This window comes from Sparus aurata, chromosome 6 (assembly GCF_900880675.1).
Source record: "Sparus aurata chromosome 6, fSpaAur1.1, whole genome shotgun sequence".
In the NCBI taxonomy this organism is placed as follows: Eukaryota; Metazoa; Chordata; class Actinopteri; order Spariformes; family Sparidae; genus Sparus; species Sparus aurata.
The window spans coordinates 13832224-13847006 of record NC_044192.1 but is presented as its reverse complement, the minus strand read 5'-3'; the positions used below and the strand labels follow the sequence as shown (position 1 = coordinate 13847006).

Sequence of the window (14783 nt, the reverse complement as noted above, 5' to 3'; positions counted from 1 at the left end):
TGAAACGCTCTGTTTTAGCGCCTGTCTCTTTAAGGCCACACTCCCAAATACCCAGTCCGCTCTGATTGGTCAGCTCACACAGGCCTGACCCAGTACCACTAGCAACAACAGAGCAGCCGTGCTGAATCGATTATGATGGGCTGCTAGGCTTAAATGATGCAATAATAGTGACGTGGTGATGTAATTGATGTCACAAAGTCAAATGGTTAAAGGCGGGGCTACTGACAAGACAGTTGTCTGTTGGAGAGAGGAGCTTCCGTTGGTGCGGATTTTGACCTTTTTAACTTTTAAGCACTTTCACATGCACAAAGCATATAGAACATCAAGGGAAAGGGACAACAATCAAAATCAAAAATAGGTCGCCTTTAAAATAAACAGTTGACAATTCATCTCTCGATCTGCAAAAATTGCTCATCCATTAAATTTCTGTTGCTAATCATCTCATCATTTCAGCCCCTGCTCCCTTTTTTTCCTATCTCACCATCAGCATTGCTGCATTGCCTAAAAAATCCAGATGGCGTTACATTTGCCAAGTTCTGTTAAAGGAGACACAAGAACATTTTATGTCACATCCACAGCATTTCTCGTGAAATCAGATGACAAATGCAGACTGACATTCAGGAGCCTCTGCTCTCCTCAGCAATCCCAATTGGTTAAGGAATTATCCTCCTCAGCTCCTGCCTGCATTAAAATAATCTAGCCTCTGTGTGTGTACCTCATTGGAAAGGAAAAAAAAAGGAAAATCTCCTTTTTGTATTAGCTAAATCTTCTCCCGACCATCTGTTTTCCGTCTGTAACACACTAGTTATGGCCATCGACAGCCGAGGTGCTTGGCTCCGCTTGTCAGTTGTTGCTTGTAAGTTGTATTGTTGTTTTTGCCTTCAGGAAACTGCCTCATAAAAAAAGATGAGGGAGGAAAAAAGAAAACAGATAAATGAAAATGAAAAGTTTTTCTTCTCTCTCCTCTGTATCGGCGAGAGCAAGGGCGCAGACTGCACTTTATTAATGTGCTCCATCTCCCCTCGCTTTTGTGTCAAACGTAATACAAAGGGCAGGTGTGTTTGTCTGCGCGCCACAGAATTTGACAGAGACAAAAGCGAGCGCATTCGTGCTATCGGAGCGCGTTATCCATGGTTAGAGATGTAGTGTTACAGAGGTCTTCGTTACACCTTTGATGTGAATAAGAGACATCATACGAGGCTCAGCTAGCTTTATGAAGCTTGATTACCTTTTCTTTCATTCGAAAGTGAACCATTTTTTCCCTCTTTAATTTTGCACTTTGATGAATCCTGCAACAAGCCGTACGTGACCACTGACTGGAGCAAAAATCTTTAATTACATCTGTAACTTTTATTCCATTTTCCTGCGCGGAGAGTTCATGAAAAAAAAAAGAAAAAAAAAAAGACAGCGTTTAATCCACTCAATAATCCACTCGGCTGACTGTACTTAGTGTGGAAGCTCTGGTGCAATTTTAGATGGTGCTGTTGAATTTCCTATCAGCCTACCTGAAATGCATGCAGCCAGGGCTCTACATTGTTGTTCCAGCGGATACAGAATCCACTTTCGGTGACAGCCCTCTGTAGCTGCAGGTAGACACACAAAGTTAGAAAAAACAAGAAAGAGTCGGGGGAAGAGAAAGGGGAGCAGCACAGTGTCATAAAAGTTTGAGGAATGAGCACAAACCCAAACTGCACTGCGGATGCAAGGCCTCTACTTTAACTATTAATTGCATTTCTTGAAAACAGCAAGACGTTTTTTCAGCTGCTTTTCACATGAAAAGGCTTGGCAGCAGTTGCGTTTTCGACAAACGTGGCACCTGTGGTTGAGGCCAGGGTCGGGGTTGAGGTACTAATCTACCACAATATCGATAAGGGTACAAATGAGGCCTGAGTAAGGTGAGAAACTGCCACGATCAAAGGCGAACGTAACCTCCTCACCTTTGTTTTTCCTCTGTACTCTACGTATGTGTTAAGCAACACGAGCGTGCATTTTAACTCACCGCGCTCATTACTGGAAATGTCAGCAGGTCGAGATCAGAATAAAGAGAATAAAGGGACTTAAAGAACTGGTACCGCCTTCTCTAAAGACCATCTACAGTGTGTTCATAGTGAATAATAATGCATCCATAATGCTTTATGACCATACGCACAATGTTTTCTGATGCACTTGATTATCAATTATAAAACATTTCTGATGCACTTGATTATCAATTATAAAACATTACTGATGCAACTTTATAAGAAATTATAAATTCAACTTTCCTTTGGGTGTTCTTGACCAGGTACGAACTAGCTGTGGCGTGATCGGGCTTCTAAAACATTATGACTATGTACTCACATTTACATTCATATTTACATCTTAGGCATTTTGCAGATGCCTTTGTCCAAAGCGACTTACAGTAATTCATACATAACATTCATACACTGATGGTGGTGGCTGCCATGCAAGGTGCCAACCAGCACATCAGGAGCAGTTTTTAAGGGTTCAGTATCTTGCCCGAGGACGCTTGGACATGCAGACCAGGGGAATCGAACCACCCCACCTATACACACCTCAACAGTCAAGGACTCATTGTATGCTATAACAGCCCAGGCAGCCAAGGGTGTTATGTTGTCACCTGTGTCCATTTGTTGGTTTGTTGGTTTGTCGGCAGGATTACGCAAAAGCCGCTGAACTGATTTCCACGAAACTCGGATGGAAGAGACCCCATTAAGTTTTGGTGCTGATCCGGAAAATTATTTTTTTCCTCACTTTCTTTAACTTGCGATGGTTCTCAACAAAAGATAATCAGACGGGTTTAGGTCGCTGGTATCTATTTGCGAGGATAATTTGATGCAGATCCTACATAAGGTGACCTATATATGGGCTGTCAAGTTAATTAGGAGCGATATTGGATCGGGCTTGATTGAATTATTGGGGAATTTGGGGCATTTGTGTAGGTATGCACTCTACTCAGTGCCTTTTCTTGTCATTGTATGTGTCAGGTAACATGAAGCCTATACTGATGCATCTCTAACAATGCATACTTTATCAAAACCTCTGTAAGTGTAATTCATCATCAGTCACATTTATAATGTTTTATTGAACATTACAAAACAAAGTGTGTTTATGGGTGTTTTCACAAAGCATTATGAATGAATTATAAATCACTGTGATGAACCACAGACGGATACAGAGAGATAACGACGGGTAGACATATTTGATAGATAGCAAGAGAGGGAAAGAATAAGGGCTATTGTGCTCTTGTGTAAGCTGTGATCTGTGTTGACTAGCGCACTAACAAAAACTATTGGAGAAATACAAACAGAAGATAAGGCGGCAAGAGGAAGGGTGGAGGCGCGGGGAGGGGTGAGAAGAGGAGAGGAGTCAACAAAAGAGGACGAGAAGAAGATAGGAGACACGATACAGAGGCGAAAGTTGTGCCAAATTAAATCTTAATTATTGCGGTTATGGCATTATCGCTTGTTTCCACCTTTGAAGCACAAGCATGATAACTTGTAAGTAGAGACGCTCACGTGAGTTTACAGCAGCAGGCCTGGCTGGAGAGACACTGCTAAAGCTGCAGTCAGCTATAAATAGCCGCCGCTCAAACGCTGGTGTTGGCTGGATATTCCCAGTGGTGTGATCAGTGGTTTGAGTGTCAGTAGTGGCCCGAGGCAGGTAGCCCCCGGGTTCATGTCCTGGTTATGGTCGAGCTGCTTAGGCCTTAGCTGACATCTCTTTCACGCACAAGCACACACACACACACATATATATATATATACACACACACACACACACACACACACACACACACACACACACACACACACACACACAACTCCACTGCTGGTATCTGGAAAAATAACAACATGTTCATACAAATACAGCAAAGTGGAACTTGAGGCCTGTTATATCTGAACAATTACTATAAACATATACAGCACACGGGGACGTACAATATGCATCCATACTATTTGTTTTTGCAATTCTGGTCCGTGGCCTCCATCCTGCTTTGATCAATGCGTTGTATTGATTCGCTATATTACACAAGTACTGGCTTAACAATAGAGAGTCTAAACACATTTCAGTACCGGAACCTTGAGCCATATACTAATGCAAGTTGCTTCTGGTGTATTGGTGTAGTTTAAGTCCGTCCTTTTTCCTTTTGAGATAAACAACGCTCAAATGTCAGTGTCTTCCAAGGTCTGCAGGCTGGAGCTCGCAGATGGCAGCAGCGATACTGTGGATAAATTAACATCAAAGGATGTCAGAGGATCCTTCAAAGTAAAAGTTGGTGTCACAAAGTTAAGAAGGTTGTCAGTTTTGTAGCAGAAACTGAGATGGAAATACAGCTTGTGTTTGATTATAAACTTAAAAAAGATACGCGACGGACATATGATATGGTGAATCATCCGCTGTCAGATTAAACAATATCACATTCATCGCAAAGTTTATGAGCAAAAAAAGTGATTCATCACGATGCAATATGCACTCCGATATTGTTCACTTCAGTCAGTTTTGTCTGAGACCCAAGTGTCTGAAAAACCACCGAAAAAGTGATTCACTCTCTGTTATTGACTGTTCGACCACCACAGCCAGAAATCAAACTGATATGATGCGATGTGTTTACGCAACGGGATTGACAGAATAATGTATCTCACCAGTTGAAATATCAGGAAACAGCAGCGCCAAAGGGAGCAGAATTGAACAATGCAGGAAACTCGATGGCTTTTCGTAATGAGGGTAATGTTTTGTATTATTGATTCTCTGATGTCAGTGGGCATGCATTGTTGAGTGCATACTGTACATACAGTGTGAGGCGCTGTCTCCATTATGTGTAGATACAGTAAATGTGTACATGCGTGATTGTGTGCGTGCATACATTACTGTGCACCGCAGATGAGTGATAGAGTTTCCCCATAAGCCCGTCTAGGCCTTGCATTCCACTCATCGGGTGGAGTCTGGTGTGTGCAGGCCCTTTCAGCTAATCTGGCAAGAATGTCGGCTGCAGACGCACATGTGTTCCATTAAGTCCAGATCTGCGTAAATAATATAACATGCAACAGCTAACGTTACAGGTAACTATACCCCCACAGCTGTGCCTTCGGCTTTACAGCACCCTGCCACCCCCGCCTATAAAAAGGCAACGCTCATATCATAATGAGTGGATGTATCGCAGCACCTCCTGCGCTCAGGGCTGCTGATTTGGAGAAAAAATTTAGATGATGAATATTTATGAGGTGATACAGCCCGACAGATGTCAGGGTTTTATTGGATATTGAGGACAATGAAAATCCAATAACAATGTATATCAGCTGATATTATTTCTTCTTTTTTTTAATGTTTTTGTGTTAGCATAAAAACGTTACATTAACAGGCATTTTGCGATAAAGAAACGTCTGAGTTAAGATATTTTAGATGTTTTATTAAAGATGCCAGCTACAGTATAATTTACACATATATGGCTCATCTGGCAATAAACACATTTTTGGTTTTATCCATGATTAAGAAATAAATGTTGAGAGAATGAGCATTTAGATTTTGTTCCCCTATGAACTTTGCTTTCACTTTGCAGTATTGTCCGCCAACTGGGAACATAAAAATCTCCTGGGAAAATTAAGGCGACAAGCGATCTGATCAGGATGGCAGCCTGGCATCATTTCTATCCTGACAGAAATGGTGCCAGGCTGCCTCCCTGGCACCGTTTCCAGGTTGTCAAATACTGAAACTTGGCTTCAGACATGTTGTTGCTTTAGCCATAAATAAAAAATGAAAAGAATATTATTGTTGAATGGAAGGTCAGACAGTACACAGATTCTGCCATTTTAAACATGGCACACAATATAATTGTTGACCCCGATATACAGTAATTATGTAAACTCAATCTTAGCGTGCTGATGTCTAAATTGGCTTCCTTTAGATAACGCTGCGGCCGAGATTTCTGTCACTTGTTGCAGTTTAACAATTCAACATCACACTTTATCTTACGTAGCGGGCCGACTTCAGCATGATTTGTCAGAGTCAGTCTGAAACTGTTGTGTGCATCAGTACAATCAGTGTCACAAGCATAAAAGTGTGTCACGTGGCAGGAGTCGTGCTAGAAAAGCGTATCACAGCCCGACTTGTCTCCCTCCCCCTATTGTTAATGGTTCTACACCCAGACGACCATCATTGGCTCCCTGTGTTTATTGTCTGCCGGCTCTGCTCGTAGTGATTGGCTCGACCCTGCCAAGCGACAGGACAATGTTTGCTTTTGCTGTCTGCCTGGGGAAGTCCCTCTTGTCCTCAAACAGGGCCTGGCTACAGTTACTGATACAAAGTTCAGAGGATGCCAGTCTCTTCCTGGTGCGGCGCAGCATCTTCCTGTGGCTACGCACCAGACTTAGTTAGAAAACTGCGAGCGAGTTGCTGGGTTATTTATTCATGTGTTTATTTATTTTACCTGTACTTTTCTCAGAGAGGACTACAGTAGCGTGAGCAACAATTGAACTCTGCCTTCTGCTCTATTTTGGTCAGAACTACAGTGTGGGTGTGCGGGATAAAAAAACAAAACAAAACAGAATAAGTGGTTGGACTCAACATGGTGCCGAGTGGAGATGGCAAACGGCTGGCAGCATCTGGTTGGGTAGAAAATATCACACGAGCACAAAGCCAGCCAGAAAGTGAAAGAGAGGTGACAGGGGTGAGAACGTCTGAAGTGAGGACTAGAACACAAAAGAAAGGTGTCAGAGAACAAGTGTAGAGAACAATGCTTCTTGCACTTGCAAACTGTTGTGAGCCAGCAAGGAAATGTGAGGAGTTTGGCTGTTGCTGTTCTGGGTGCCAGCACTCCTAATGAGTCTGTCAGGGCCAGTTAGCGCAGCCAGGACTGCTTGTGTCCCCTCCAGGCCGCAGACAGCTGTTATTAGCCCCGTAATGGCATGCCACAGGGCCAGATTAGCCTGGCACACTGGAGAAATATCAAACATTCACTTACCGTGGCTCCTTCGCTGGCTAAGGCAGCTATTCTGCGAGGCGTTCATTTAGCCGGGATGCTGGCAGGCTACCTAACAAGCCACGAAAAAGAGAAAGTCTCCATGGAGAGTTGTGGTTAGTGTACAGTAGCTCGTCTGCAGCGTTGAAAGAAAATAAATGTCGTACAAGAGGATGTGCGAGACACAATGTACTGGGTCATGTTGCTGATTATGACCTAGAAATGCACGGTGTCATGTCAGATCTGCAAACAAAAAGTCCTTCCCTGACATACATCGCAAGATCAAAGTCAATTCTGAGCCTAGTAGAACTGTAAATGCACTTTAAAAAACCCGATTGCAAATAAATGTTTCCATTATCAATTAATCTAATGATTACTACAGGTGAATAGAGGTGCTGCAACAATTGAAAGCGCGAGATGTAAGCATGTAAATATAGACACTTGAAATAAAAGTATGAGGCCACAAAACGAGCATTAATACGAAACCTTTAAGGTTGTTGCCTGACAGGACGGCACCACACCGAGGAAAGTCTTAAATGAGAGTTCCTCTTTTAATAACGCTGCGTCATCATTATGCAGACTGTATCGACAAGATGGCCACTGCTGTCCACTCATCTGTTTTTTCACCTTTCATAATGAGCACAGGAAATCAAAACCTTACGCAGCAAGTGCTCTCTCTCCCCGCCTCAGGGAATAGCCCTGCACTGTATACAGTATGTGATAGGCCCGCGCTGTTAGACCACGATGCTGTTAGTCCACACTGCTCTGCATAGAGCGCCGCTCATACGCTATAAATCATGCTGTTTGAGCTTGCGATTTCTTGAATATGTTTCATGCATGGTACGTTACGTAAGCCTTTGCATACCTTGCCTGTGGCTTTCCACTGCATGGTAATCACTACACATTTAGGCTCATGAACGCAATCCGCAAAGGTGTGTTTATGGCGTTTACACTGTAAAAAGCAGATGCCTGCGATGCTCATGTGTGCACTTGGATGCGTGGTTTTGTCGGGCACCATGCGAAGTTAAAGGCAGGGCTCGTGCTGCTTGGTTCTGGGATGTTTTCTCACTCACTCACTCACTTGTTAAATATAGTAAAAATACTCTCACTGCATAGCAGTCTACAGCCCTGCCCTTGAATGTATTTGTATCTGTGTGATTACGTGCGTGTGTGCGGGTGTTTTTTATGTTCGTGTGTGTGTGTGTTGATGAAGTGACAGAGTGATTGGAAATAAAAAAAAGTAAAAGCAAGTGAAAGAGTTAAGAGTTAGAGAGAGATAATGTGGTATTTGTTCTAGAAGTATCCTGCATGAATAATCTGCCCCACATCCTCATTAGCAGACTCGAGCGGCAAAGACATTAAGCGCGATACATAGCAATCAGCAGCCATAGTCATTTCCGAACATACATTTATTTTATCCCCTTATTTATGAGAAACCCTTTCCACATCACCAGTTGCAGCATTTATTTCAGAAGTAGGCGGCGTATAGACTCTAAAAACGACCCTCCGGCAACCAGAAGGAAGCTCATTTTATTAATTAACACACACACACGCACGCACACACACACACACACAATAGGCTGTGACTGTTGCAAACTGTTGAACAGATGTTACAGAAGAGAGACGTTAATGGAGGAACGACAGAATATCAAGGACTCACAGAGGTGCAACGAGACGGTAGCGAAGTGAGGAGAGCGATAAAGACATGGAGTGAGACAGAGAAAGTGAGATCTGGAGTGAATCCTGTGATGAACCCCCGCTGCGACTGTGGGCCACGGTGTGATCCCCACTGAGCCGCACCGTATCTCCCTGGCAGGGACCACTTGTTGCAAATCATTAGCCGCTGATGGCTTTGCCACCGCTCCTTCAGGCAGTGTTATACGGCTGAAACCCACACGGAGTAGCACAGCGCTGCACTCTAATTATCAGCAGTGTAATGTATAGAAAGGTGGAGTCAGTAGAGTACAGTGGACTGGCGCACAGGAGCCCTGGCCACCAAACACAACAGCTTAGTTCCATTAGTGCCGCTACTGAGCCAACCTTATCCAGTTATTATGTGTGGTACATCACCATGAGGTGATGTGATCTAACATGGCAGCCAGTGTGCTGGCTCTCCCACTTGGCAGAAATTTATGAAACACTAACACTCACAAAATGAGGACCATCAGAGGGACTAGAGTGTGTGTGACCCCTGTGATCACATAAAACTTTGAAAATGAAACGACTTCAGAGTAAATGCAGTCCATCTTTGGATCGTAGATTTGGATTTTATTGCGGTGTTTGAACTATCTCATCAGTGTTTTACGTGCTGAATTCTTTATAAAAAAAGAAACTTAAAATCTCTCTCTTATCTCTCCTTCTCCAGAGCAGATACGGTGCTGCAGATCGAGGTGTGAGACTCTACAGTTCCCTGCCCATGCGCCCAAACCCTGACGGCAAGAGACTGCCCTCTACTGGGGTAAGACTCCCCTCTCTTGGCCTTCTCACCCCCCTCACCCCTGCTCCCTCACCCCTTGTTCTCATCCATACCTACCTGTACATTGCTTACATTTGACCCGTATCCATACGGTGAGAGCCGGTGAAGAGGCCTTCTCCTCTCTGCACAGCAAGACTGTCCAAACACCAGGATAGAGTGTCAGCTCAGAAGCAGTGCAGATTTTGACATTTGCAGTATTTCTCAGATCTTTTTTCCCACTAAGCTATGCACCCTTCGGGTGCACAGTAGCTGGGACTTCTTGATCGTGTAACAGAAAGCTTCTGCGCAGAAAACAGCTGTCAGTGTCTGGACTTAAATCATGGCCAGGAATCAAGTACAACTCCAACTTCACATCTTCCTCAGCCACCATGACTTCTCCCTCGTGCTCCAACACCAAATCCCAGCATGCATCATCTCCAGTACGCAGCCGGCGACCTCTGCCGGCTCGCCCTCATAGACCTGCTCAAGTCCCTCATCCTCTAACCATCATGGGCCACCGCAGGGCTCCCAATAAAACACGCACCATTTGACTTGGTGGTTTGTGTGGTATCTGCCTGGTATCTTGTCACTGAAGCGTTTTTCGCTGCGGCTGATAGGCCAACCAACCGTCTCCTATACTGTGTGTTTCACACGGAACAAAGGCATGCGGTGGTTTTCTGGATTCTGCTTCTGACCTGATTTAGGTTAACAAGAAAAAGGAAGGGCAAAATGTTGATGAAGTGTAGACAAGACATTAAATTATTGGTGGATTTTCCCTTTTCCCCTACTCATTCTGTTGTGCAGCCACTGTGTTAGGACATAAAAGTTTCACTTTTCAACTATTTCATTATATAATTGTTCGTGAAGAAAAGAGGAAAAAAAGAAACGATGAGGTTCATTGAAGTTTAGTGATGCAGCACTCGCAGCACTTTGACTTTGACAAAGTGCTGGAACAGTAAGTTTACTTTGTTTGTGACACCTTTCTTTCTTTCATTCTTTTTTTTTTTTTAAATAAAAAAAAGAGAAATCTTTTAGTATTGTCAAAATCATAATTAGAATCTAGCTTGCCTTGCCTTTATGCATTTATGTAACAAAGGGGGAGAAAATGAAAGAACAATAGAGCGAAAAAAGAGAGAATTTAATTTCACATGTCTCCCATTTTTTTTCATGTTTCACTCCATGCAAGTGCTTTTTGAATTATCTCTTCTCTGCTCCGGGGCTCAATGAGAGGAAGAGTGGGTGAGCGAGGGAGAGACAGGGAGGGAGTGAAAGAGAGGGGAGAGAGACAGACAAAGCGAAAAAGCTGTGTAATATTGTTGGTGCGCACCTTTTTTAATTACAACAGAGATTGTATTGATGTCTCAGGCCACATGTCCTCAATCATTTATCAAGGGGAGGGGGGGGGAGTGCTAACAAAGCATTTCTAAGAAACCCATCCTCTCCCAGGGCCTGGAATCATACGTTATCTAAAGTGAATATTGTTAATGCTGCTCTGTGGAGAGACCCACTTACAAATCATGGGAATGACTTCCTTGTCAGTACATGCATGAGGTGGTAAAGATATATACCCACTTTTGTCGGATCCTCCGTTGTGCAAATTAAAAGTCTGCATCTAAATCTCAGTGCAGAAAGTTGTTTATGCGAAGAAGGAGGGGACGTGTTAAAAAATGATGGATAAACATTAACGTAACGGGGAAGGGGGAACATTTTTCTAAATCGTCTCACTTTAAGATCGCATCTCTCGTGCAGGTTAGAATTCATCGTGATGAATAAATAAAAAAAAAAGAAAAAAAGCGCAGCACAAAGGGAGACAATATGTGCTATTTTCTCCTCCCCTTCACGCTTTGGTTTGCTGTCATTTCCTTTTGTCTGTTGTTACCTGCGCGCAGCGTCAGTACAGTAGCAGACTGTAGCTACAGGCTGCATGGAGAGGAGGAGACTATAAACCACTTAACATGCAGGAGGAAACCAGACGTTTTTCCATTGCACTTATCAGGTGCTGCGGTGAGAGCAAGTGTCAAGGTGCACCAGGTCCCTGCCCCCCTCCCCCCTCCCTCCCCTCCACACTCTCACCCCCTTCCTCCCCTCTTCCTTCCCCTGCACACCCCTTTTATTTTCCCCTGATCTCTATCTTTGTCTCCCCCCCTTCCCCTGCCTCACCTCCCCCCCACCACCACCACTCACCACCCTCAGTTCAGTTAAAAGTGGGCTTGGCACTTCCGCAGCGACCCCCCTCCCTCCCCTCTCCCCCCTCCCTCCCCGCTCCTCCCCACCACCACCACCACTTCTTTTCTCTCTGTCAAACTAACCTCCAACTCCTGCTCGTTCACCTCTATGTTTCCTGTCAAGGTGCACTGCCCACCTCCCCTCAGCCCCACTGCTCCCCCCCCCCCCACAACCACCATCTCTGCCCCCGCAACCTTTTCCTTTTCTTTTCTTTCAACATCAATTATGGCTCTTAAATGCCTACAGTTCATTTTTTAAAATGCTCGGTGCAGAGGGCGTGACCCCCAGGGCTCTGCGGTGATCTTGCCATCCCTTGCATGTGCTCGAAAAAAAAAAAGGAGGGGTGGAGGGGGGCTTTGAAGAGAGTCTCTGCCCTCACATAGAGTGAACGCTTGATTCCAGTGCTCCTTGTTTGCTGTGACTTGTTTTTAGAAATGTGAAAATAATGAGCGAATGAGTGGAATAGTCGGTCCCAAAATCTTCGAGATCGCTTTACATTTTCTCAATTATTAGGTTTGAATGTGTGTTAAGTGTGTGTGTTTTAGTATGCAATCAAGCTCACTCTTACTGACTGACGGAAAAATGGAATACGCAACTGGGCCCCGGAGGTAATTAGCTTAGCTTAGCATAAAGACTTGTAGCAGGTGGAAACAGCTAGAATGGGTCTGAAAACTCAGCAGCGAGATTGGTTTGGTTTCAGGGGTCACTGGGGAGTTTAAGAGCAAGTTTCTGTTCACAATCAGTGTTGAGGTCTAACAGACATGTTGAATGCCCATTTTTTCCCCATTAATGTTAATCCTGTTGGTTTGTTTGCATGATTGTGCAAAAAGTATTGCACAGATTTCCATGAAACTTCAGCGGAGGATGTTTCTGAACCTAGAATAGACCCGATAACTTTTGATGCTGATCGGAGTAAAGGGACGGATCCAGGTATTTTTTCTTCTCACTTTCTTAAACATTGCGAGATAACATTTTCGTACATTTCTCAGGTAGTAATGGATCGAGATGAGCACAATTTGATGCGAATCCAAATAAAAATCCTGATCCAGCTGATTTCCATAATGTTGTATTAAAATTGGATCAGGATCGATTGATTGACGGTTGGGCTTTGGCGGAGGTATGCGCTCTGCTGATTTCCATTCCGGTCTTCATCGTAACTCATATACAAATAAGACTTTTGTTTTGAACATTTTGAAACCATCAACGTTGCTGTGTTCCTTCGCCCATTACATCTGTGTCGACACTGGTGTGAAGTCATTTACCGTAATGTGTATTGCTTCATCCACATGCTCTTGCATCGCACACAAGAACAGCTGAAGCAAAGGGGCCAGCAATAAAATGTTGCTCCACAATTTTTATATGAAATGCCTACTGTTAATTAAATCATCATAAAAAAAATCATCTAATTCCACTCTGCCTTGAGAAGTCTTTCATTTCATAGTTTCACCTGAATTCAGAAATATCCCCACTAAAATTGTATTCATCGTTCTGCGAGTTTAAATAGAGTGAGTCTGCAACGACAGGCCCACTGGCAGATCAGTTAAACCTGCAGCTTACCGTCCTGCTGCATGCGTGCCATCTAAAGTGGAACGAGAGGAATCCATACACTGAAATGAAATAATGAAATACAACGAGTGTTAGGTTGATGCAGCGATTCGCGCGCTGCCGGAGTGGAGGTTTTCTGTTTTAGCTCCGCTTGGATGAGCATCAGCGTTTTCCTTTGCTGGGGAGTCAAACTGTTTGAGCTACCGGTGTAGTTGTTGTTATTGTTGTTGTTGTTTTAGCTCTGCTGCCTTGACAGTGATACATAGGGTGAGGGTTCAGAGTCTGCTATAGTGCAGAGATGACAGGATCGTTTCAGAACCCATTCTCTTTGCCTCTCTCACTCTCTCTCTGTCTTGCTTTGTCTTTCTGTGTCTTTCTCTCTTTTTTTTTTTTTTTTTTTTCCAAGCTGATTTGGAGTCTTGCATAGTCAATTATGTAGGGAGTGAGAGATGGAGTGGGGGCTCCGGCTTCCATATTTTGGTGTGATATTAATATTGCATGAGCGCAATTCTGTAGCGAATATCTAAGAGACTGCCTATTAAGGCAGCAGCAGGAGAAGAATGTGACAGAGAGACACACACACACACACACACCCATATACACACACACACACACACACACACACACACACACACACACACACACGTACTTCACTGTACATACATACATACATACGCAGACAGCCAGAGAAACAGGGCTGAATCAGTCAGGATCAGGCCCAGGTTGTTATAATTAGTGTTTTCCAGATTTATTTTGGTGGGATAATAAGAGTGACTCATTTTCCTGTTTAATATGTCATGTTTGTTTATCTTGACATGGCTCGCATCATGCCGTAACAGTGAGTGTGTTTGATGTTGGCAAGAGCTGAGTGATGTTCCCACTGTAATTGTGCAAAGAATGGAATATTTTAACTAACCAACTGAATCAACAAACAAAACAGAGACACAACACAAATGCCTGCTGTAAAAAGAAAAGAGTACAAAAAAAAAAAATCTAAAACTTTGCCAAGATAATTGTATTATTGCAGAGCCGGAGTGATCTATCTGATGGCAGGCTATTTATTTTCTGCTGCTGGATGGGTATCAATGATGCATACAGGAAGTGTCAACAGTGACAGGCTGAGGTCCCCGGCGATGACGGAGAGGCCTCAGCGTGGACACTTGATGCTTTTTGGGTGCTAAGTGGCGGTGACACCGGATGGTCTGTGATAGACATCTCATTTCAAGCCGCCACAGATTGTCAAAGGGCTTCTGATTTTAGGGTGTCAGGGATGCCTGCCACATTAGAGGAGTTGGAGAACATGATGTCGCTTATGATTCGTTATAGTGGCTGTTTTGTAAACCACAAATAATTAATGTACTTGTGTGTCAGAGGACGGGGCTGAAGTCAATATGAGAATATTAATAAGGATCATAAATATGAGTGAGGTATATCATAATGTGGAAAGTGTATGGATGCAAAATTACATATTAATGCAGTGGAATGTGTTTGATGTTTGCTCATTAATACAGACACATTTCAGAACATATTATCGGGCTGGAGCTAACGATTATTATTTATAGTTCCTCAGCTATCAGAAGGATAAATGCTGTACATCTCTGC

At 43.6% G+C, this 14783-nt stretch overlaps 1 protein-coding gene across 5 annotated transcripts in view; it reads left to right on the top strand.

Moving 5' to 3' along the window:
* tox2 (TOX high mobility group box family member 2) overlaps positions 1 to 14783 on the top strand; it is a 131684-nt gene that overhangs the window by 47610 nt on the left and 69291 nt on the right. For all 5 annotated transcript variants that reach the window (XM_030420822.1, XM_030420821.1, XM_030420820.1 and 2 more), the window contains exon 2: positions 9321 to 9413. In XM_030420822.1, the coding sequence (XP_030276682.1) occupies positions 9372 to 9413 (42 nt within the window). In that variant the 5' untranslated portion in view covers positions 9321 to 9371. The remainder of the gene's footprint in view (positions 1 to 9320; positions 9414 to 14783) is intronic.